Below are 24,428 nucleotides of genomic sequence, written 5' to 3'. Positions count from 1 at the left end.
CGGTACATAGAAGAAGAATAACATGTGATAGGAAGATATTTACGTTTGCCGTCAGTTACAGAAATGTGTTACTGCTGATGTAGGAGTGGTTTCCGGGAAAAGAGGGGAAATTGACATGTACACAGCATATTCCTAGAACACTAACCAAAGCGTCTAATTTTGAATGGCACAATCATAAGTTATTGAGTTGTTTCCAGCACTTTTTGTCAACTCAGATCTCTCAGATTCTCTCAGAAATATATTTATATCCACAGGCATACATAAAACATACAAATAAATAAATAATAACAAATAAATTCCCCAGGCAAGCCAATAGATTTTTTTTTACAAATACACAACTTTTTACAGGATGCAGGCCACCTACAAACCTATAAACTGTAGGCACTTTGTATGTGGTAATTCCATCATCCATCCAGTTATCTTTGATCTCATATGCGGTCAATACATACGTTCAGTTTTGTTGTTGTTGGTTTGCTTGTTTTTTGCATACACTGTGAGAAAAGGTTTTGATTTCACCAGAGCACCTCAAGCTTAAATTATCACCTCATGCATTTGTGTCAGACCAGCCTCACCGAGGTCGGTAAGTAAGTTGACAAAAATGACACAGTTCTCAATTGGATTGTGAGGGACTGTAGACTTATGTATTCGTTTTAAGATTAATTTCCATATTAATATTGGTAAGGACCAGGGTTCCACCAACGTTTGAAAGCAACGCTCCACTTGTTCTCCAAGCCACCTTCAAAATGGACAGCACTGACTGAAATCCACCATGAGTTTTTCTCTTTCATATTTTATTTGATATTTTTCCATATGAATATTTGGATCATTTGGGTTAGACACAGAAAACACAGGTATCCATCTGCCATTATTTGTCTTTAGACATATGTATTTGGGAAGGTCTTTTCTGGTGATCACAATTAATCGTGATTAAATCATTTGTCAGGCCTAGGAAGACACACAAGCAATAACATATTTTGGTCGTATTCCAATTTATGGATCTTTCATTTGTAAATACATTTGAACTTACTTTTTGGAAGGGTGTGTTTTCCCTCAGGTACTTTCACAAGGCTGACTCACTCACACACAGATGTCACTGCAAGAAGGAGAATATTTTCTCTCACCTTGATCTAAATTAAAACCACTCAACAAAAGGCCTTTGTTCTGCAAAATGAGGGAGGTGGAATTTGTGTCGGCGCCTATTGGCATGATGATTCACAGAACGTAAAAAACAACGCAAACATAACATTCGACGTGAACGTAAGAGCCGCCTGAAACTGGGGAAAGAGCCGCATGTGGCTCCCGAGCCGCGGGTTGGCCATGCCTGGTCTAAATTAATTCAGGCAGGAAGGCAGCTGTCTGACTGACAGACCATTGTTCTCATTAATATCGTCCTCTTGTTTTATCCTGTCTTTGTCTTTATGGCAGACTGTTTCTACTGCAGTTTCATCACACATACATTTAGGAACCATGCCCGGAGAGCAGGACTGCCACAGCAGACCTTGGCCTGAAGTGGAAACCGTTGGCACCCGTTGCCCGTCCAGGGAGTCGTCATCCGGACGGCATATGGCTTCATGTGAGGCAGTCGAATGGAGTTTTGAATGGGGTCTGATTTGTTGTCGGAGTTGGCAGATTCTCTGACAGGTCCAGGACAGCGCTGTCAGTATCCAGTTCAGTCCCTGTTTGATGATCACAGAGATGGCGTTGAAGAGGGAGTAGGTGCAGCACACTCCCAACAGCATCAGGAGGCAGTTAGCCACCTGGTAGCCCACGGTATCTTGATGGTGTGCTCTCTGACCACTGACAAAGTCTCCGAAGCCCACTGTGCTAAAGGCCACGAAGCAGAAATACAGCGACTCCGTGTAACTCCAGCCCTCCATGGCTGAATACAGGAAGGCTGCTGCAAACGCAACCACCAGGACAGCGACGAAGAGGATGAGGGTCACCTGGTACACGGACGGTTTCCATTCTTCACTCCGGTGACTTTCAGCGGCCCCACTCTCCTGTCCACTGTGTCTTTCTGCTCCTCCTCCTTCTTCTCCTCCTCTTCTTCTTCTCCAGCACCAGGCTACGTGGACGCTCAGCAACGATATGACTCTTTCCAGGAAGAGATTGAAGAAAAGGATGGTAGCAGAGCAGCCCAGCAGACCATAGAACACAAGCAGGACCTTCCCTGGCAATGTGGACGGGGCAGTTACTCCGAACCCTGGGAGAAACATGTTTAAATAGAAAGCAAAAACTAAATGGCATGTCATAAATCATAAATCAAAGATAATTGTAGTTAAACAGAATAAAACATTACTTCTACCGGATGACTCTCCCAATGAGTCAAACAGGCCAGAACATCGGGATCTTGCATCTGAGAAAGGACTAATTTGGAAAAAATGGAACACATTGTGGTGATTTATTATAATCTGCTGTCTGTGATTTTGGAAAATGGGTCAGTTTTTGGCGAGGCATGCACAAAAAAAAAAAAAAACATTTTACGAGCGATGTCAAATGCCTCCTGGTGGGCGGTGTAAAGAATGTTGCTTCCTCTCTGAGATCATCGTCTGGATAGGGACTCGCCTTTAATGTCACTAACAAATGTGCGTTTGTCAGAAACTTTAAATGATGCTCCTTCCTTCCTTTCCTTCCTGTCTGGTCTGCCTCAGTGGCTCAAAAAATAAACATGACGCAGATGTGATGTGAATGACCGTCAGGTCTGTGATGGGAACTGTTTCAGATAACAGAGAACACTTAATTAATTTCTTAGAGTCAACACTACATTCCGGACCTACATTGTGTTCCTGTCGGCTCTCACAGGATCACAAATAACATGGAATACAAATTTTGGCACCAAATAATCAGTGACTTGTCGTCAGTGGTGTCCTGCCAGAGAAAATCCTTAAGATCATTCTAACAACAACTATAGCTGCTTAAGTGCTCTGATAAGGATTTATCGTCCCTCATGATCTCTCCCAAGACGATCCAGGCTCTTTTCACGGGTTGTTACACCCTGCGTATCAAGAAAATCTCTTGAAGACTCAGCTCTTCACAGAGCACCTCCAGTCCTAGAACTTTTCTGTCCTTCTCTACCCCTACCCTCCTCGATCTCCTTCTGCACTTGTCTCCTAACATCTTGTCTACTTTCAAGAGTTCCTCTATGCAACCTGATAGTTAATCGCTTTGGATAAAAGCGTCTGCTAAATGCACGAATGTAAATGTAAACTATAATAACGCCTTTGTTATAGCAACAAACCGGCTCGAAGCACGTGCTCTGTACTGAACTGCACGTGAAGAAGTATCAACAATAACGTAATGAAATTTCAGTATTATTGAAAAGAAAAAAAAGCATTTTACCCACCAAAAAACCTCAGGTTATTTGTACACAAAGTCCATATTTGTTATGTTCCTCTATTTTCTACCCTTGTTAAATGTTTGGTTAGGAAAATATTCTAAGTTTAATTCCATTCTTTATTTAATATTGTGAAATCCAATGAGACATGCAATTTGTGAATGTGAGCCACACAAAGAAAACTGTTTCTTTTTTTCTATAAAAACAGGAGTTTTATTGGAAGGGTAAAGAATCGAAGTAATTTTTTCATATCCTTTATCCTGTGCAATACACTTACAATGAAACCAAGTAAAAATCTAAATATAAAGTATACTTTAGGGACTGTCTTAATTAAAAACAAAAAGGAAGGAAGGAACACATTAATGTGGAGTAGGAAAAAACATGGGAACGATCGTACATCATCCATAAACCACTTCACCTGGAGAACATTTTAAGATCCAAGAACAGCAGCTGTGTTTTCCCTGAAGACTCGTCTGAAATATATCAACATGGCTGCGCTGTTGTGCTATGGTAATCAATATGAGCCTAGTTCAGTTGTTGTGTTTGGTCATGCTAAAGTGGATTTGTCCTCAAGAGATAGTCCTTGGGTGTACACGGGTTCATCTCTCGGTTTTTGACATTAAAAGTGACGTTAGCAGTGCTAAAATTCCATTTCAGTGTATATACAGAGTTAAACTAGTTTATTATACGTTTATGGATATGTTAAATCAAGTTCATCAAACTCAAATTATAAACAGCTGCTGGTTGAAAACCCCCCAGTCCGCGCCTTTAGCTTTGACTCACCAATAGTCGAGACTACTGTTCCCACAAAGTAGAACGCTCCTGACATGTCCCACAGAGTCCTGGCCTCTTCCGTCCGGATGCCAGCTGTTCTGGCTTCTTCATAGTACTGCAGCAGCTTCTTCAGGTCCTCGCAGCTGATTTTGTGCTCATGGCTGAAGTACGTCAGCCTGCTCTCCCACAGCATGTGGGCCCTTATCTCTGCTGGCCTCTCCAGAGAGGAAAAGATGGCAGCTCCAGCCAGCATGTAGAGAGCGATAAGCACACCCAGCAAATAGAAATGAGCTGTTTCTCTGCTGGGGGTCAGAGATGGACAGCAACACATGCAATCTTTCTTCATTGTCACCTGTCACGGCTCCTGGTAGATTTTCTTCTTCCTGCTCTCAGAAAACAACTAACATAGATTATCTAGCTAATATTCCCTTGTTTGGGCGTCACCGCCGGCAGTTGCTGTGTGAGGCAGATGCTATCCTGGGTTAATCCAGGTGCCTCGTCCTTGTTATTCTAAACAAATCCAGCATAATATTTATTTTGTAATTTCACGAAATCCCCATTTCCTCCGTTGCTAACTGCAACGTAAACGATGTTTCCGAGGCTGCAGGTGGCTTCAACGCAGGCTTTAATAACGCGTGTATGGAGACAGCTTATCACAAGCTCAATAATGTGTCTTTACTTTGCTTTTATGACATGCCACAAAGCTTTGCAAACATGAAGTGAGCCCTGCAGCTCCAGTTCCACTGATCCGTCTATTACGGGATTATCCCTACTGTAACAAATCAAGCCTAACATTTGTTGCATGTTTAGGCAAGTCAAAATGTCACTGTTGCACTAACAGCAGGTGTGCTGTGACAGGCTACTCCTGGCAGTCGCCAAGCATGTGGGTATCGAACCCAGGACTCTCTGCAGTTTGCTTCCAAGGTAGGCCTGCTAACCACTGCAGTATGGCGTGAGTGGTCATTTCAAACCTATTTACCTATAATACAAGTGAGCAATGCTATGAGGGTACAATAGCCATTACAGCAGTACCAGAACACAGGAGAAAGGGTAAGTCCACCGTTTATTTTACAGTCAGAGACAGGGATGTGCAGAAGGATGTGGATCGAGAAGCAGAGCTGCCGGCAGGAATTCCGACGTGTGCAAGTAAAAATCCCAACTACGATCCGAAACGTGACATCCCAAAACACACAAGCACTCAGCAATAAACCAGAATCCTGGGACAGAGTAGACGAGTCATTCATTCACTAACAATGGAGTAAAAATCCCAACTACGATCCGAAACGTGACATCCCAAAACACACAAGCACTCAGCAATAAACCAGAATCCTGGGACAGAGTAGACGAGTCATTCATTCACTCAACTGTAATGAGGAAATCACTGGCAGATGGTAGAAGCTAAAACCAACATCTGCAGATGCCAAAAACCACAAAGTCCAATCACTATCTTGCCACACTTCTCCACATGCGTCTGCGACCCGGTAAGCAACACTCTACCTCCTTTTCAAATGTTGTAAAAAGCTGAAGACTCCTGTTCAACACCAACCATTTGAACACATGTGAATCGGTGTGTTTTTTTGCCACAGAAATCATAGGGGGGAAGTGCAGAGGAAGAAGGGAGGAAGGTAGGTTTTTAAGTGCTTTATAAGCTTTATTTTAAGTGTTGGGAATGTCACACCCCTGAGTGGAGTTGAGTGTTTCAGTGAGAGCAGACACATACAACATTTACATTTAACCACATGAATCACATCAACAACTAGCCGTAGGTGGTAGAGAGTGTGCACTTTAAAAGGATAAAATAGAGAGACTCTAAAGGGTTCTGGTGGAAATCCGTGAACACTTCCACGTCATTAAAGTAGTACATCACTCCAGGCGTCAGGCTGGGTATGTTGCAGGTGTCAGGTGTTTCCAGAACATGTGGCGTTGGCAGAGCTTTAACAAAATCCTGCGATCCATTGATTTCCACAACGTCTCTGAAAACAATGCTGCGCTGCGACACACTCTCCACAGTCCCAAGTCTGACTGAAAGAGACACAAAAAAAGGATTTATTTGACAGATCCGCTAAATACCGTAATTTCCGGACTATATAAATTTAATTGTAAAATTTAAAAAGAAAAAACTAAATTGTACATACACAGGCCACCTCTCTATAAGCCGTGGGTGTCCACGTTGTAACATGGGATATTTACACAGAATTTTTTTTTTTTTTTTTCACTTTTAATTAAATAAATGCTTTTTTTCCAAACCGTGCCTGTAACACGGCTGGTTACACGTTAGCTCTTTCCCGCTTCGGAGCCTCAGCCATAGTTGGAATGCACAGGGGAGACTTAGTGACCTGCTTCCTTCACTTTGTGCTTGTCCACAGCTCCTGTATAACCAACTCATGCTCCAAACATGACAGGGCTCAAACTGACTCACACTCCTCCACTCCCATTCACAGACATACGCTACTAGTATAAGACACAGTAGCCTGCCAGAAAAGTCAATAGCCCGTAAAAAATCCATAAATTATCCAGAAATCACGGTAATGATATGGCATTTGCAAAAGACACCAGGAAAAATATATCTTACTTTTGTTGCAAAGATCGTAAAAAATCCATAAATTAAATATATCTTACTTTTGTTGCAAAGATCTTCTGGGGGAAGATTAAAGACCGAAGACAGACTGGAGCCTGAAAAGAAAAGTGTTCCACACATTTTAATGCAGTACAGTCAGCCGTTGAAACACGACCAGCAAAAAGTCAAAGCACAAACACTGACCTGCAGGGGCGTTGCCCTGGCGCAGTCCAGATGGGTGCAGCGGTTTCAGCGATCCAGCACAGCAGGACCACAGGGAGCGGTTGTAGTAGCGGTGTCCGCAGCAACTGTGGCCAGTCTTGTTTGCATACAGCACCGCCTTGTCCGCACTGGAGCAGCAGATGTCCTGGATTCCCATGATAAATGAGGTCATGTAAATGATACTTTACTCCAGCCTGAGCTTGTTTCCATGGCTGAGACAGAATAAACACTAGAATGTTCCATTCATCAGGATCATTTCTATCATGAATTAAAATATGACTTGAGAACTTACTTGTTTCTCTCTGTCTACATTTGGAGCTGGCCTTTTTTTGTGTGTGTGTGTTAGTTTTTCAGATTTGTTGCTCTTCCTAATCATTGATCATTAATCATTGATCCTTTTTGAGGATTGCCAGGGTAACAGTTGCTGATCAACACCCATGTACGCACAGGAAGAACACGAAAACACCACGCAGACAGACACAAGTATGCTAATTGACATGACATGAGAGTCATTTGAATTTTTTTTTCCGTACCTGAGGAGTTTGTAGAAGTGATCCGCAGCACAGGATGTCATCCTCTCCGTTGCCCAAGACCTTAAGGTTGTGCAGTGTCCCTTCACAACACTTCACGTCCGGGTCCTGAATGTTGTAGGTTTTAATTCCACAGCAGCGACCACTCTTTATTTTCGGATGTCTAGATGAAAAAAGGAAGTTGGTGAAATCGAAAATCTTTAGAATTTCTAATGAGCGTTCTGGATCTAACACTGGTCAAAAATGCTAATAACACTTACAGTGCATTTTTTATCAGTTACACTGTGATCATAATTATAATGAAAAAATCTGCATTAATCAGTAGAAGGTCAGGGTTGTTACCGCGGAGATTTTTTAAATTTTTTTTATTAAACCATAATTTTATCCTCATAACAAACTTTTAACTACAGCTAATTTCAACATTTCTACATACTGTAGTCAACATGTACGCCATACATCGGATTGTGCTACATTTACGTTCTTTCATTTTTTATTTTTTTGCCCTTCATTATGGCTCCCAAAGTAAGTCACACTCTTTTAACGATTTCATGTCTTAGATTATGATGTTAGCGCTGCGTTAGCGTAGGTGAGTGACACAGCTACTTATGTAGAGTGCGTGAGTTCTGACTTGGTGAGGTGAAAATTCAGTGATGTTGCACTGTAGGAATGGAATTCCAACTTAAGTCAAGGACTACTTGCAATGCAAAGCTTAGCCAAGTATCGTTGGAGTACTTTTTAAAAAAAAAAAAAAAAATTGTTTGGTCTATGGCTAACCATCACCTTTTCGGGACACATTTATTATAACCATTACAGGGCATTTTTCTACAACACTATTTGTGTAGCATGCAACGGGGAGCTATTGGAGTAGTGTGTTATATAAGGTAGGCATATTAAAAAAAAAATTGTATCAGAATTTTTTTTAAAATAACCAAGGTCAACAAAGCTTGTGTCTTTGAATGAAACCCCTCCATTTGGATAATCTCCTCAGTTTTTGTCCCAGAGCACTAACAACCACTTGTCTAGCATGGGATTGGGGAAAACTTGAGCTAATGTTGTAAATTATAGTTCCAGTTATCTACAGAAGATCAGTTTTCCCGTCTTTATTGCAGTTATTTTGACTCACCTTCAGGTTCCAGAAATGACAAACAGCCTCAGTACAAGACATGTCAAGTGTTTCAGAATAACGTGGGTGATTCCACCTCCACAGATATCAAGTCTAGTCAAAACCTCATTAACATACCAGACATTGCTACATTCCAAATTTTGCGAGTAAGACAAACGTAAACAGAAAAAAAAAAAAACCACCAAGCACCAAAACACCAGCAGACTTTAAATGTACCTGTGTCCGTCACAGCAGATTTCAGCTTCAGGCTGGTATGTGTCGGTTCCACAGCAGTGTTGTCCGGGGGAGTCGTGAAACTGAGAACAACATATAGTTCCTTTAGCTGGATTATAAGGGAGACTGCTCTCACATTCTTCTCCATCCTCTGCATCCTTGTACAAGACGTTATTGCAATAAAGACAGAAACAAACTTATATTAAAAAAAGAGAAAGAAACCACATGGATTTACAGTATTTCAGTCTATAAATTGTAGAATAAAAAAAAAAGCAATTCCGGGACTAAAGCGTTGTTCTACGACCAGCGTGCAGACGTAACACCTCCAACCAAACCAGAGCTCTGTGTCCAAGGAAAATCTATATATATTGGGTGGAGTTATGAGCTATGACCACTGAGCTCCTCGTCTGCTTCAAACTCCCACGATGTGAGAAGCAGACAGACGTTCTTTTAAGAACATCTGCAATTCCTCGGTCACGGAAATGAGGCCGTGCCGCCACGTAAAAGATTCATTTGTCAGGCACAAATGTGACAGGCACGTTAGAAAAAGGCTTTCAGTCATCTATCCCCTCAACCAAAACATATGCTGTCATTTGTCACACACTCTACAAACGGTGCCTTTTATGGCGTGCGTATCAAACCGACGGTTCCCAAACGTTTTGGCCGCACCTTGGGAAAAAAAATCATGCTCACACATACAGATGTGAAGCTAAAAAATGTGGAATATTGTGGGAATGTTCAATATGTTGCAATATAAATAAATATTTTTTTTGGTCAATAATTTCAGAAGATAATTAATTTCTTACAGATAATTAAAACTTCAAATTCAGTGTCTCAGAAATATAAAAAAATCCCTAAATGTCAGGTTTCTGGTAGCTGGCTACGGTGACAGTGGACTCCACCCGACATCATGGAAACAATTCCTCTCTGGTTCCAGTAAATTTCTTTATCTGTAGAGGCTCTCCACCCTCCCGCCTCATACTTCTTCAGTCTGCTGAAGTCTTCTCCATGACTGTGGCCCAGACTGAGAGGCTACTTAAAGACTCAGGACAGAACTTGCAGCTCATGTTGTAACATCACAAGTCTCTAATATTCTAACTTCTGGGGTTCTCATTATGTTACGACATAAAATAATGATTTATTGAATTATTGCACTCTATGTGTAATAAATCCATTTCACACGTATTCACTAAAATGTCAGCTTTTGAAATTTTCCAAAGAAAATGTTTGTTTTTTTAGTGTCTTGGAACACTGTGTGGAAATATCCCTCTGCACCCCAGGGGAATCCCTGCTTTATAGAGTTAGTGGATGTTATTGCATAAATTACATGTAACTAATACAGTATGATGATAGTTCCATACCATCAAATATAGCACTAACACATCGAGTCACCTGACCAGGCTTGGAACTGGAAAATGTAGCCTTCAGTCAAAGACAGTAACTTACTTAGTTACACCCCCTACTGGCAGCTCACATACCTGCATGGGGTCCCTGCACCACCCTTTGGGAATCCCTATATTAGCCCAATGATAAGTGGACAGACTGTAGAATTGTGTCCTGGTTATTAAATACAATGCAATAGACCTAACTTCTAGGATGTTTGTGACTGTGACTGTAACTGGTTATTGTGGACAAACAATTGGGGTTAAGGGGTGTTGTTGGAACATTACTTGATTAGTCCATGGTTTTCTCTCTGACACACAGCCATCACAGCAGACATGGGTCTGAGCGTCATACAGGGTGGGACCACTATCACACCCACCTAAACAGAAAGTAAAAGAGAGGAAGAAACAATGAGACATGACACTAGAGTACGTATGATTTTTATGATGTTTTTTTCCTTTTCTTAATCACATTGTCATTCCACAGGAGACAAAAAACAACCCAGAGAAGGTCAACAGTTAAAATATGTGAGGATTAGCTCGATTTCCCAGCACTTGAGCAACTGTCAGCTTGAAAAAAAAAGAAAAAGAAAATTCCCAAAAATACAAGCATGAGCATGACTCTAATTTGGCAGCCGCAAAAGTTTCTCATATAGACAAGTGTTTGGCTTGCTCTCTGTAAAACCACTATGGAGAACAACTCGTAATAGATTCTCCAATAAACCTTTGAAGACGAACAACGTCGTTCATCCTCTGTTTTATTCTTTATTCCAAGATGACTATTCTGACAAATTTGCCAAAACAACTTGTCGTGACAGAGAGACTCCTTGACCACATGGACAAAACCACATGGACATAACCCCCACTACCCAACTCCTCCTCGTCGTACCCACAACCTCCGTTCCCACCTTTTCTCCTCTTCCCCCTTATTCACCCTCTCCCCCCTCCCCACACTCCAACAGCTGTGTCTTAGTTTAAGTTAAATCAAGACTTTCATCACAAAAAATACAGCAGTCGGGGAGTAAGGTTTGTATTTGCAAAGGGTTCAATCTTCTCCTCCAGCATGTTTGCAGCAAGAATGGTTTTTGCAGCCGTATAGTCATTGGGGTGTTTGGATGGTATGTGTTCACACACGAGACGGGGGAGCTGTGTCTCTATCAGTTGTCTTCCACTGGGGCTGGGGGTGTTAACACTGTTTAATCCTAGAAATATCAATGAAAATGCAAAAGAAGAAATGTCAAAGAGTACTGCTATCTGGTTGACAAAACAAAATTGGGTTGTACCGTGCAAGTTATACGCTGTTAAAGGAGCAGATTTTTAAACCTTACTTTATTTAGGCTCTCTTCACTCTTCTCCTGAACCTTCACCATCCCCTGAACCCGTGAGGTCAGAGGATGCACACTCTCACACATGTTTTCTCAATCCTCAGTCCAATTCTGAACTTTACGATAGCCACTAAATGACAAGGAACCGATTTTAATACCTTATTTGGGATCTCCTCCCTCAAACTTTTCCTGACCCTTCACCATATTCTGAACCCATGAGGTCAGAGGATGTACACTTACACACATGTCTTCTGAATCTTGAGTCCATTTCTGAACTCTACGGTACCCATCAAAAGACAAGTGGACAGCATGGGGGATGTGGAGGTAGCCTGGTCCAGGGAAGGGTAACTCGCACTTACCACCCACACAGTCATCTGACACATTCACACTTGCACAACAACATGCTACGTTTAGATGATTCACTCAGGGAAAGTTGTTGAATCTGTTCCTTGATTAAGATAAGGACACAGCTGCGCAGGCCGCCATGCATCAGGAACTACTGCAAAACAGAATGATGCAATCAAGTGGAATGACACAGCCGGCTCTAAATTCCGATTCTGAACTTTTAATCCTGATTCAATTCAATTCTTTATCAAGTCCTTAACTATGATGCTTATAAGCAATTTCCTAAGGGAGAATATGACATTGGCCTGATTCGTGGCTGTGCCCCAGTCACAAGTCAACCAGAATACACATTTTCGTCCTAACCGAAAGCAAAATCCACTCCGACATGTTGCAATCGGTGGCACCCGCCTAGTTTTTGAATCTCTGTTAAAACACTGGGATCATTGTTCCCTGCTCTAACTCTCCAGTTCGGACTCCAGTTTTTTCCAGTGGAAAAAAAAATTCATCCTGAGGGCCAACCAACAGAATGGCGTTTGACGTTTTCTACATGCCGTCAATGCCGCCTCTAACTCTGTGGCATTGTGTGGGGCATGACTTTGGTGCTCTTTGGCGACACAGCGGCCTTCCTCAAATCTGATGGTTCCACTGACCCTGTTTCTCGTGGTAACGCCCATGCTGACTCTGCTGCCGAACGAGCTGCACCAGAGACCCCTATCGAATACTGCATCAAAATTGTCCAAATAAAAATTTAAAAAATCGAGGCTGCAATCTCCTCATTTCACCTTTGCCACTTTGTTTCAGGCGTTAGAAAACGTCCGTTCCTCCACATTCACCTTCTACCTCAGCTGTAGATGATTATCTTTTTGTCCCCCTCCCCACTGCTCCCCTGCTTCCTCCACACGCCAACATAAAACCTTCTGAACTTATCAGCTTATTTATCGTCTGGATACAAAAAGAAACTTGACAGTTAGATTAGATGTGAAAGACTTTTATCTGCACACTCTACTACTATTCCCGGTATTCCGGCTCTTTCCCACTGTGAAGAGCAAAATCTGAAAACAGTGGCCTTTGTGTCTTCAAAATATTCAGCCCTCTGATAGCATGATATTACTGTGAGCGAGTCACTAAAGCAGGGGAGGCAATTTTGGCCCGTGCCTTAAGGCAAAAGATTGTCCCTTTCTTCCACTGTGCTGACTGAAAATGTGTCTTGACACCTTGTGGCTCCTACCTGACTCACAGCACCACCGCCCCTCGACGTTTTTCCTCTCACAGCAGTTAAGCTGACTTGGGTTGTAGCATATTGTCCCACAGAGGCTAGTATTTGGTTCAGTGCTATGGAGACAGAAAAACAAAATCAGGTGGACTCAGACCCGAAACCCACCGGACCCAAGTCCGTTTCCTTAACCACCAAGCCACCACTGCACTGAAGATTAAATTTGTCATTTCTATAATTTTTTATTATATATATATATATATATATATATATATTTGAAAAAAAAATTAGATGTCTTTCCGTGCTCCCTTCTGTCACAAAATTGTACAAACAGTAACGCAGATACTTACCAAATGCGCTGAGAAAGAGGTGCCTAGAAATGAGAACATAGCACAAGAGAAAATAAAACATCTCCACAGTAACCACATTAACTTTTTTTTTTCTTCTTCTTCTTCTTTTTGAAGATGTTGTTGGAGCTTACCTGCATTAGTACACCTGTGGACAAGAAACAGAAACTCAGATGGAGAGATAAAACAACGAAAAACACGTCCGCAACGATGCAATACTATATCTGTGTTTTGTATCGCCTTGACCTTTTCCAGCCCTAGAATGTGAAAGAATGTGTTGCAGCCACACCTGATTCATGTCCACAGCACCTGGAGGTGAAATTATGCACCACGAGAATGCCGTTGTCTTTGTAGCAGCAGCACTGGGTCTTGGTGTCGTACTGGTCGTGACCACAGCACTGGTGGTGATCGGACTTCCTGATCAGGAGCTTCTTGTTGTCGGACGCACCGCAGCACAGGTGCGTGCGCGCATCGAAATCTGTGGAAATGAGCAGCACGTTGGTGCTCCATCAGCGTTTTTTTTTTATTTTTTTTATTATTATTATTTGCACTGGTTCTCACCTCCTCCGCAGGGCCCCCTCTTTGACACAGTGTGACGTGTGGGATGAAGTGCAACAGAGTTCATGGCATTTGGTCCCAACAGAGTTTGCAGAGTGGTCTTCAGACGTTGTGGGTTCGTAGCTGCAGAGGAAACAAACCCACACGTCAGCCTCACGTTTAACAGAAAAAGTGAACAGGAGTGTCTCGTGATTGTATGAAGTGAGTTGAGCGCAACAAGATCCAACTTCCCTATCCCATCTGTGACAGACACTATTGTTAGGCCTTCTTTGATCAAAAGTCAGATGACACATGTTTCAACATTTCTGACTGTTGCGAAAGAGCCAATGCCACAGTGTGGGCCAGAGTGTGAGGTTTTACCCAAGTTCCCCACACAGCATGGTGAACTGCTGTGTTTTATCTGCAGACTGTCATGGTTGGAGCAGCAGCAGTGAGTCTTGGGGTTGAACTGAGCGTGGCCACAGCACACGTGGTGAGCGGAGTCTCGCTGTAAGATCGCCTTGTTGTTCCTAGGGCCGCAGCACAGGTGCGTCTCCTCGTCAATCGCACCTGAGTAAAAACGAGAAAATGTGTTCGAGTCACGCTAATCAAACACGCACACAGAACATTTACTCCGGCTCTTCTCACCTTTACCGCAGCATTTGGCCTTTGGTGAAGGTCTGGTGAGAACAGTCGAGAGGCAGCACATCTCATTGAGGGGGTTGTAGGCCGTCGCTCCACAGCAGGCCGACACCTCCTTACTCAGACCTGATGTAACGTGTGCTGAGGAACAGACGAAAACTCAGTTACAATTCAGAAATGGTCAAAAACAATGATGTTTCATGACTAAATGACAGGGACACAACTGCAATCACTGGAAAGATTCTTAAAGGTGTCCAGAGGGCCTAGCACCGTTCAGATTTTTTTAAGGTGGCATGCCCAGATTCCTTATTAAGGAACTGAGCCCGGGTCCTGTTCATTGAAGATTTAGTTTTGATATCTCTAGTTATTATCAGTGAATAACCTAGCTTTTGTTTATGTAGTGAACTATTTCTTTTCAACATATATTCTGCTGCTAAGAACGCACCACAGGAGAAACGCGAAAACCGATTCTGTAGAGGGTTGGGTTTTTTTTGTGCATTTTTTTTTTTTTATATTCAAATTTCAAATATAAATACATGGTTCACAATTAAAGCGTGAACGCAAGAAAATCCTATAGGTACTTTTTTTTATGTGACAATCGACAGCAAATTGAACACGGACCCTTAAATTCCTACCAATTCCAAACCCAAAATAGGGATGCTTTTTGTCACCCCCTTTCATAATGTCTTTGGGAAGACTTGACTCAAATATAGTGTGGTTACTACCTGTAGAGGTGTGTCCTTGATTGTGTTCACAGCAGGTGGCAACACCGGGGTTAAAGGCTTGTTTCCCACAGCATGACAGTCCTTGTCCTGGATGAAGTCTATTTCCACAGCACACAGCATTGCGGGTGTCATGTTCTAGTCCCATACAGGTTTTTCTTAAAGACATAGAACCATATGCGACAAGTCAGTTTAAATAAATGGAATGTGTAAGAGAACAAGCAACATGCAGAAGGAAAGCCACTCAGAGCCCTGATAATTCTGCCCCCTAATGGTCGTTTTGGGAAAAAAACTAAAAGCAACTTACGGTTCCGGTTACAGTTATACCTCATCACTTCTGTTGTCCATTCAAGCCTATATTTTCTTGTTCTATGTGCTTGGTGACATGAAAGTGTCCCATACTTGTCATGCAAAGGAAACTTGGAATCAGAATGAATCTGCTTTTGCTTATAAATTATTAAACTAAATTAAAACATTGGGGAAATTACTAAGTGATAAGAAACATTTTTTTTTGGATTTAAAGGATGGAAGTGTGTGAATAGGGAGTCATTTCACATAACCATAGAGCCCACGTGCAGAGCTATATTAACGTCATTAGTGCCATGTTGGTCTGCCCCACGACAAAGACAGGGCAAAGACTAATGCACTTTATACTCAAAGCATTGCTGAAGTAAATACATTCACATGACAAAAGGAGTGGCCTTGATTATCAGTCACAGCTAGAGTGACCACCGGTCCCCGCTTCAACTTGTATTGCACAGCAATTTTAGCATTTGTCTGGCTGACAGGCTGAGTGGTCTGTCAATCACGGCGTCACGCTAATTGAACATTTTGTCCCACTTTTTCACTCGACATTATTTAATTGAACTATTTTATGTGCCTGTCTGTCTATGGACACGACTATCAGTACAGTCAAATGCCACAATGATAGGCCACTTTGTTGATACGGTGGTAGCTGACAGGCTGAGTGGTCTGTCAATCAAACTGCTGACTAGCAGCAATAGCACACGCGTTTGGAATTCGCGTTTGAAATCGTAGAGCGCGCAGTTGTTTTGATGCTATGGAGGCGCCAATGCGTAGTGTGCGGAAAAAAGAAGACGCCACATTTTGGATGAGACCGGTGGATGGAGATTCTGAGCCAGCATTCTGCAGTTGGTGTAAATACGGACGGCTTTTCTGTTGGGCGTGGTCGTGACTGATGGGGAACGACGATGCACGTGAGTCTCACACATGACACACACAACAACAAACATCCAAAAGTGTGTAGTATTTTATCTGCAAACCAAATGACACTGAGTTTGATCAAATTACTGCAGTATATGGTTTTAATCCACATGAGTTGTTGGTTTTACCTTGAAAATGTTTCGTTTTAGATCAGGTCATATGTTGTTGTGCCTTATCTGCTTATTTTATGTTAAATGTGGAAGAATTAAGAATGAATGTGTGTACTTTTTAGGTTGCGGTTATGTCTTTGGTAATATAGAGTTTTTGTTTATGTTTTGTGGAGCTAAAAGTCCAGATAAGTGCATGTTACTTGGTTTAAAAAAAAAGTCTGGCTTTAAATGACTGCGACATTGTCTCACTCAAACATGTTCAAACTTCATACTGCATTTGGTTGGTTTGGACGTGGCCACTCTAGTGCAACAGTGTCACCTGCCTTGGCTATACATACCGGTAGTCACACACTTTGTTAGGCAGTGAGCCCACAGCGATCTCTGTCAACAGACACACAGTGTTATAATATTACCAGTTTGAAAAACTGCAAAGAACATCATTCACATAGTTGATGATCAACAAGTGATCAGTGTCCAGATTTCCTTTCTCTTTTGTTCACATTCATTATATTTAGCACAAAATTTCCTGTAAAAATTGGCCTGTGGATAGAAGGCTCTGAGTCACAACATTAACAAGGACGCACTAAGGATCAACCCTTTTTTGCTCACCTGCACACAGACTGATTTGGTACGGCAGCCCCACTGAAAGAAAATGCACAGAAAATGACACACTGATTATATATAATCACACGATACTCAACAAATCAGCAGTCATGCTAACTTCAAAATAGTAAGATACAGTTAGTGACCATTCAGCCATGTTTGTTTCAACAATACAACCCCAGGACAAACGTTTCCCAGATGGTAAACTGTACTGTCTATGGTCCACCGTTAGTTGTTGGAAACGAACACCTTCTCCACAGGGTGAAATGGCAGCAACGACACATGAGACCAACACTTACTGTGCAGCTGGTGATAACCCGACTTACTGCGGGAATCTTTACATGTTAGTCATACACACCTGCTGACACAAGTGTGTGTTTGTGTGTGTGATTTACCCAGTAGAAGACTCCATATGCCCCCTAAGTTCCGCACAGGCATCTTGGTAACTCACCGAAGAGCAACACCAGATTTGATCGAAGGGTGGAGTTGAAGGCTATGGGAACATGAAAGTGAAATCATTTTAGCTGTGGCTTTACAACAAGTTGGACTGGATGAATAGGCATGTTAAGCAATACCATCAGTCCTAGTTTTTCATGTGGGGTATGTTCTAAAAAAAACGATCAAAATTGTGCTGTTACTGTGCTTTTTGAATCAGTTACAGTTGAAACAATAGTCAAATGGGTGCCATTTCCCTGAACTTGATAGAACAGCCTGTTTTATCTTTTTTTTAGATTCAACGGGTGCAAATCGTAAACGCACGCCAGATCACTTCTTCACGTCCAAAAATAGTTACATCGTTGTAACTATTTTTGGATTAAATTACCTATAGATGACCGAGAACCTACACCGGGGGTGGCCAACCAGTCAAAAGGCTAAGGGCCACAATTTTTACCGTGTTACTTCAAAGAGGCAAATGGTACTCATGGGCCTACTTGAACTGCCCCATCCCTTTACAAAAAACAAAAAAAAAAATCGAGGTGAACGTAAGACCCGCATGAAACCGGGGGAAGAGCAGCACATTCCATTGGTAATTCCGAGAGGCCTAAGATGTCATTGCGTGGGAAAGCTGGGGCTAAAAGGTGCAGAGAGAGTGAAGGATGAGATCGAAGTGGGGACTGAGAGCAAGTGTGGAGGTATGACAAGTTGCTGCAAATTTTTATTTTCCCCAAAAAAAGTTTTTAAGAGTACGCAAGCGTCCGACGGTCTGTCGCAGGGCTTTACGCTATTATCTTGTCTTTTTCCCAAGAGTGATGCTCGGTACAATTGGTCTTCATGCAATTGCTCTACAGTTCAATCTTTGTTAAATAAAATGAGAAAACAAAGAGCTTACCTTCACAGGAGACAGACAGTCCAACAAATTAAAAAAAAACCCGATTTATTATTTTCCAAATGATCTTGTTGTTCTTCTCTATTGTAGTCCTGAGAGGGAGATGGAAGAACACTCCTAAGTTTAACACCTTGGAGCGCTTGGGAGGGTGTCACTGACATGCTCGGAGTTAGAGGGCAGGACGACGGGGGCACCGCCTCGCCATTGGCTGAGATAAATGTCATTTTGTACTTGCTGTACACCCGTCACCAGTTAGAACTGAAGAAGCCTCTTGGATGAGATGCGAAACATCTTTGAGAAAAGTCACGTCTAGTTGCCTAACAGAACTCTTCAACCTTGGAGGGTTCTGTTAGGCAAGTGGCGCGAAATTTTCTCAAAGCAATGAATGCTAGTTTCTTGTATTTTTAATACTTTAAATGACCCGTATTCAATGCACACAGACTCACACTTCCATTCAGGTAACACCAACGACTCCCACCCAGATGTACAATCACCGTGGGGCCAATGACTTACTGTGGGATTTGAATACATGAGCACTGGGCAACCTTTTTCGACACCACACCCCCTCTGAACATTTTTACATTCCCTCCTTACAGAGGCTGTTTTCAAATGTAAATGTAAAGAAAATAAATAAAGTGCTACTCTAAATCCTGACAGAACACACATTTACAGGGATTTTCTGTGTAGCCTCAAATAATGTGCCACCACCCTAAGCCCAGAGATAAGCAGGTGTTTTTGGAGATTTGATGTCTATAGTAATGTGCTACCACCATGAACACAGTGATAAGTAGGTATTTATGATGATTTGATGTCTATATTAATGTGCTACCACCCTGAACTAAGTGATAAGCATGTAATTATGGGGATTTGATGTGTATAATAATGTGCTACCACCCTGAACACAGATGTCAGATAAAGCTATACATTTCCACTACGGGTAGGAAAAAAATTCAGGTAGGAAAAAACTTCAATGGCGGTCCATACAACAAATTCCAAATGCAGGGCGGACTAACTATCTGCTTGTAAGTACAACACCGGCACCTTGTGGAAGGGTGGTCCTGATGTATAAAATATGTTTTCTCTGTATTCAGGTTTCCGTTCAAAACACAGAATTAGGCGAGTGGACATTGTTGATGAACTACGAAGCTAACCCCGTAGCCTCCACTGCAACATTTAATCCAGGGGGTTTCAAATTGGGTGAATGTGAGCCTCCCCTATAGAGTAGATAAGGTCAGTCGAGCCCCTCCTTTCCCAAAAACCTGTCCACCTGCCACACACGCCTCGGCACCAAATGCATCTTGCGTTTTCCTTGAAATTAGTGTCAATAACAATTGAAAGAATGTATTTGAAAAATTTTTATTTTCACTTTTTTTTTTTTAAAAAAAGGGGGCATTCTAAACGCAGCAGCAAATACTTTCACTTTATGCATGCAATGCTGTGCAGGCTACCCCTGGCTGTTTGCGAAGGAAAGATTGGTCGTTAGATGGCAGCATAGCGTCATTTAGTGGCCATTTCCCTGGCTTCAATAAACTACGCGAAGAAGAGCGACTTCCGCAATCATGCTAACGCTAACGACCGGATTACGCTGCTAAACGGGGACGCAGTCGGTATGTGTTAAAATACAATTCCCGGAGTCCTTAAGAAACATTAAAGAAATGTCACTAACACAAATTTAAACGGCAGAATGTGTTAAACTCGTATTAAACTAGTTTTACAATGAAAAAATACAGCCCACAATGTGCAATGATTTGAGATTATAATTTATCGAAGTTTTGTCGAATAATTATTGATAAGTATTTTTGGTAAATGTGCTCGAGTGAGCGAATATTTTGTCTATTCATAATTTTATCTATTTTGTCTTCTCAACTTTCCAACGGAAACCTTGCTTAAAATTGTTATAGTATTACCTACCTTTTTTGTATGTCGATCCATCTCGACCACGGTTGTCGGATTATGTGTTCCCAAGACCAAAATAATGTATTATTTTGGTGGACATTAATAAGTATAACCATTCTACAACTTTTACATTGTCTTATCTCTAATGTCTGATTTGTTCTTTTACACCACGCAGTGTGTCTTAATATGGCAACACCAGTGCCTGTGCTCCGTCTGCCCAAAGGACCAGACCCAAACAGTCGTGGATTTGACCCCAATTCACCCCGTTTCATTGCCCTCTGTCGCACCTCCATATCCACTTCTGCTGCTTCAGAGTTGGACCCTGAGGAGCTGCAGAAGGAGCAGCATGCACGCTCGGTGCTGAGGGAAAAGTTCCTGCGCTGTCTGTTCGCCATGACAAACAAGCAGGTTTACTTTAACCTGCACGAGAAGGTGAAGGTGGAGGCCACGTTTGGAGCATCTGACATTGATGTGCTGAACTTTCAGGTGTCAGACTTACACACGCCCATTGGGGTGCAAAAAGAAGCACTCATCAGGAGTAGGGATGTGATTTCATGTCATTTTGATGTATGAACACCCGAGGACTTAACTAATACAAACAGGACATTGTGTTTTGGATTAAGAGGAACTTATTTTGTTTTTGTTTGTTTTTTGTATTTGGATAAGATATCACCAAAAATGTTAGCAACCGTCGTTTTGCCATTTGTTACTGTTTGAGTCTCCTGTCACTATTAAGTTACTACTTACATCAATCCTACCACAAGAGGGAGGTATATCACTGTTTCAAAAACCTGACGACGTCCTGTTTGGCTTCACTAGCTTGATGTATGTGTGAGTAAGAGCGAAAATAAATAAATATATATATATATATATGTTTCTAAAGGTATTAGTTGCCTCAATCATAGGTTTTCATGCGTGGTATGTTATACATACTGTATGTATACAATTTATTTATTTTTTTGCAGTTTAGTGCAGTTTTTTGCATATAATACACACAATAAACAGCAAATGTAATATTTTCCTTTATACCTTCTCGTTGGAGCAGTCCTTAAAGTATAAAATGTACACACTACAGTGATAATGCTAAGGAAAAGAAGGATATCATTTTCAGTGTAGAGCTAAGTTGTTTATGGAGCTGTACACCTCTGATAAAAATTTTAATTCAGCTTCTCAACAAAAACACGATTTATTTTGAAATATATAACTTCCAGAATTAATTTTCCTCCTGGGCAGAGTGACCACTGGAAAAAGCTCTGCCACAATTCAAATAATCCCACACTGAATGATTCTAAAGAGACTGATTGTCACTAAGACTAAAGAAATCCCTTGAAACCTAAACTCTTTACAGTAGTGTTCAAACAGCTAACACTTAGCAGCAGTGATATCAGTTATTTAAACTCATGATCATAAATATAACGCACTGAGGTTGGGTTTATCATTGCTTAGTGCAAGAAAAAGAGGGGGGCGGGAGGAGGGGGAGGAGAGAGCATCAATACTATTTAATCTTCCTAAAAGGTGTATTTTGCAAGTTCCCAATAAGTCATTTTATTTGAGTGCCATTAGGCGGTCGTGCTGTGCCTGTGTCTTTTTTCTCTGCACCTGAATTATCTGACCACTCAGTGGAGACAATCATCAATGAGGCAGTGACTCATACTCTCGCTGCCTTACTCCCTCACTGTGCCTAATCCGAAATATGACTTAAAACCCAGCATGACGTCATCTGGCCAGTCTGATTCAATCAGGAAGTCCACAAGGACGGCCAATGTTAATTTCATAAATACGCCGGCTCGCTGTGACCAGCAGCTCTCGTGTCTGTCAGTTCTCACTCACCTCCGATGACAAATGTCCACAACATCCGCACAAACGCACACACTGTACGTACATGCGCATTATGTTACTAAGATACATGTTTTACTCTTATTCATGTATTTATCACGGGTAGCATTGAAGTACTACTTCAATAACTGTTAAGTTGACAGTTAAGTTTAGGGGAAATGAATGAATATTTACGTTAACAAAGGAAGACGCCTGAATAAAAACGAGGTCTCAAACCAGGGCCTATGTCTCCCAGTGGTACCACGGAGATACTGCAGGGTGGTTGGGAAGTTCAAACATCAATTTATATTGGTTGTCTGCATTACATTCATGCAAACTGCTAAAAATGTTGACGTTAGCATTAGCATAATTGACACGTAAGTGCACCTCTGCTGTAATGCATGAATGATAACAAGCCTCCAGTCACTAGGCGGCAGTAACTCATACAGTGGTTTGTACAGATAAACAATAGACGTTATTAAGTTCTCAATAGCATTTCAATTCGTGAGGTTCAACACCAATGACAGCGCCACTTGGAATAACGTGGAATAATTCCTAAAAATCCCAAAGCTATAAACCTGGCAGAAATAATACATGTGCCACCAATACTAAGACTGTATTTATGAAAGTTTTACCAGACATTTCATTTTGTTTTTAAACAGTCTTCAGTACAGGATACAGACCATGTAGCTACGTAGCATCACCACTAGATGTCGCTCGGTTCCAAATTGTGTACCTTTGGGCCAAATACACACCATCAGAACGGCGTAGTAACGGGGAATTTTTGGTACTTTTCATTGTTTGCATTCTGTCTCCTCTGTTTTCTGAGCATCAGCGTCGTGGTCTCTCATTTGTCACAGTGCATAAGGACACACGGCCTCCATGTTATCTCGCCCTTTCTGTTTGTGTTTCCTCACCGTCTGCTTCTCCCTGATTTCACTGGAAAAACATTCCTGACTCCTCATATCAACTCGTGTGTGTGTGTGCGTGTGTGTCAGTGCGTCACTTGTGATGGCACAAGGAATCTGCCCCATGTAACAACCACGAGCCACCAGGAAGCACATTCCCCTTCTTCCTGTTTGTGGCCCTCTCTCGCTTCCTGACGAGTGTCTGATAACTCAAAAGCCAATTAATCACTGGAGTTTGTTCCAGCAGCCTAAATTAAGACGCCGTTGACCTCACGCTGATGTATTTTTGGTGAGTTTCATTGCGGTGAGGAAGAACTTGACGATGATGATGATGACGGCAGTTGATAGGATGGACATCAATCACCTCTGAGGTTGATTAAACGTCTGTTGATACAGAGGATGGCACACTTTTTTTGGCCTCTGTGTCTCAGTTGTGGTTTTGGTGATGGCAGAAGCTCAAACTGAAATCAGCTGTTAGAGAACAAATGTTCCATCCATCCATCCATTTTCATCTACTAATCCGTTACCGAGTTGCGGGGGCAGCAGTCTCCATGACCGCCACCCAAATCACACTGCACCGTACCAACCCCTCAAACCTTCCTGCGGGTGGTGAGTCCACTGGAAGGTACCAACTAACCGGGAATCGATCTTGCCCAGGACATTGCCTCTGGTCCAAAGCGCCACATCAATCAATTCCGTAATACTAATCGGTTCCCACTGGTTTGTGACAACATGTTTTGGACTGAGTTTGTATGAAATAAAAATAATAATGTGCAATTACAGCACAAGACTGAGTTTGTATGAAAATAAAAATAATAATGTGCAATTACAGCTTCAGCTAATGACTGAATGTGCAAATGCCACCAGATTGATGGAATCTGGTTGCAGATTCTGGTTGCACACACCTATAGGACTGAGCAGTAAGAGGATTTAGGAATTAATGGAATTGGGCTAAATCAAAAAACTGTTATCGTACTTTTAGCTCACCTCTCACACGTCACCACTTTTCATCTGAAAGATAAAGAACACTTTTAAAACAGCATGTTTACCTGTAAATGTAGTAAATATTTAAGTGCTACAGAAGCCTGTTGAGTTTAATAAACATACAGTAAATACAGCAGGGGTCACCAGATAGATTTGTGGGAGGGCCAGAATTCTCCTGGAACTTGGACTGGATGGTTTGGCGGGCCTCATTTGGCCCATGAACCACCAGTTGATGATCACTGACATACAGGATTTAACGGGTGCACTAAAATCCCCCCAGAATCTTTTCAAAATC

At 41.8% G+C, this 24,428-nt stretch overlaps 3 protein-coding genes across 5 annotated transcripts; 1 reads left to right on the top strand and 2 right to left on the bottom strand.

Moving 5' to 3' along the window:
• Positions 1–774: 774 nt before the first annotated feature.
• Positions 775–4,720, bottom strand: LOC103378086 (potassium channel subfamily K member 13). Its single transcript, XM_008309149.2, has 2 exons — positions 4,118–4,720; positions 775–2,203 (listed from the first exon to the last, which is right to left on the bottom strand). Exons 1-2 carry the CDS (start codon positions 4,452–4,454, stop codon positions 1,332–1,334), a joined length of 1,209 nt encoding a protein of 402 aa, XP_008307371.1. The 5' UTR covers positions 4,455–4,720; the 3' UTR covers positions 775–1,331.
• Positions 4,721–5,738: 1,018 nt separating this feature from the next.
• Positions 5,739–20,595, bottom strand: LOC103378087 (uncharacterized). Of its 3 annotated transcripts, none has more exons than XM_017031835.2 (18): positions 20,442–20,595; positions 17,599–17,696; positions 17,210–17,242; positions 16,939–16,981; positions 15,270–15,424; positions 14,551–14,685; positions 14,284–14,472; positions 13,927–14,046; positions 13,655–13,843; positions 13,500–13,513; positions 13,369–13,391; positions 13,034–13,137; positions 10,424–10,515; positions 8,757–8,911; positions 7,421–7,580; positions 6,870–7,032; positions 6,728–6,781; positions 5,739–6,130 (listed from the first exon to the last, which is right to left on the bottom strand). In XM_017031835.2, exons 2-18 carry the CDS (start codon positions 17,639–17,641, stop codon positions 5,865–5,867), a joined length of 1,938 nt encoding a protein of 645 aa, XP_016887324.1. In that variant the 5' UTR covers positions 17,642–17,696; positions 20,442–20,595; the 3' UTR covers positions 5,739–5,864. The 3 variants fall into 3 exon arrangements, with proteins under 3 accessions (XP_016887324.1, XP_024910946.1, XP_016887323.1); XM_025055178.1 differs by having other exon boundaries at positions 8,757–8,836; XM_017031834.2 differs by lacking the exon at positions 20,442–20,595 and adding an exon at positions 18,534–19,771.
• Positions 19,997–21,304, top strand: gemin7 (gem (nuclear organelle) associated protein 7). The gene is made up of 2 exons (XM_008309110.3): positions 19,997–20,137; positions 20,602–21,304. The coding sequence occupies exon 2, from the start codon at positions 20,613–20,615 to the stop codon at positions 20,997–20,999; it is 387 nt and encodes a 128-aa protein (XP_008307332.1). The 5' UTR covers positions 19,997–20,137; positions 20,602–20,612; the 3' UTR covers positions 21,000–21,304.
• Positions 21,305–24,428: the final 3,124 nt, after the last annotated feature.

The sequence above is a fragment of the Cynoglossus semilaevis genome, chromosome 4 (assembly GCF_000523025.1).
Source record: "Cynoglossus semilaevis isolate Cse_v1.0 chromosome 4, Cse_v1.0, whole genome shotgun sequence".
NCBI lineage: Eukaryota > Metazoa > Chordata > Actinopteri > Pleuronectiformes > Cynoglossidae > Cynoglossus > Cynoglossus semilaevis.
This window is presented reverse-complemented; position numbering and strand designations above follow the sequence as displayed.

Excerpts from the sequence above, each read along its gene's own strand:
- LOC103378086 (XM_008309149.2), bottom strand. The coding sequence starts at position 4,454 with ATGAAGAAAGATTGCATGTGTTGCTGTCCATCTCTGACCCCCAGCAGA. Across the intron at positions 2,204-4,117 it reads AACAGTAGTCTCGACTATTG|GGTTCGGAGTAACTGCCCCG; the intron begins GTGAGTCAAAGC and ends TGTTTCTCCCAG.
- LOC103378087 (XM_017031835.2), bottom strand. The coding sequence starts at position 17,641 with ATGCCTGTGCGGAACTTAGGGGGCATATGGAGTCTTCTACTGG. Across the intron at positions 8,912-10,423 it reads GAAAACCATGGACTAATCAA|GATGCAGAGGATGGAGAAGA; the intron begins GTAATGTTCCAA and ends GTCTTGTACAAG. Across the intron at positions 6,782-6,869 it reads CCAGGGCAACGCCCCTGCAG|GCTCCAGTCTGTCTTCGGTC; the intron begins GTCAGTGTTTGT and ends TTTTCTTTTCAG.
- gemin7 (XM_008309110.3), top strand. The coding sequence starts at position 20,613 with ATGGCAACACCAGTGCCTGTGCTCCGTCTGCCCAAAGGACCAGACCCA.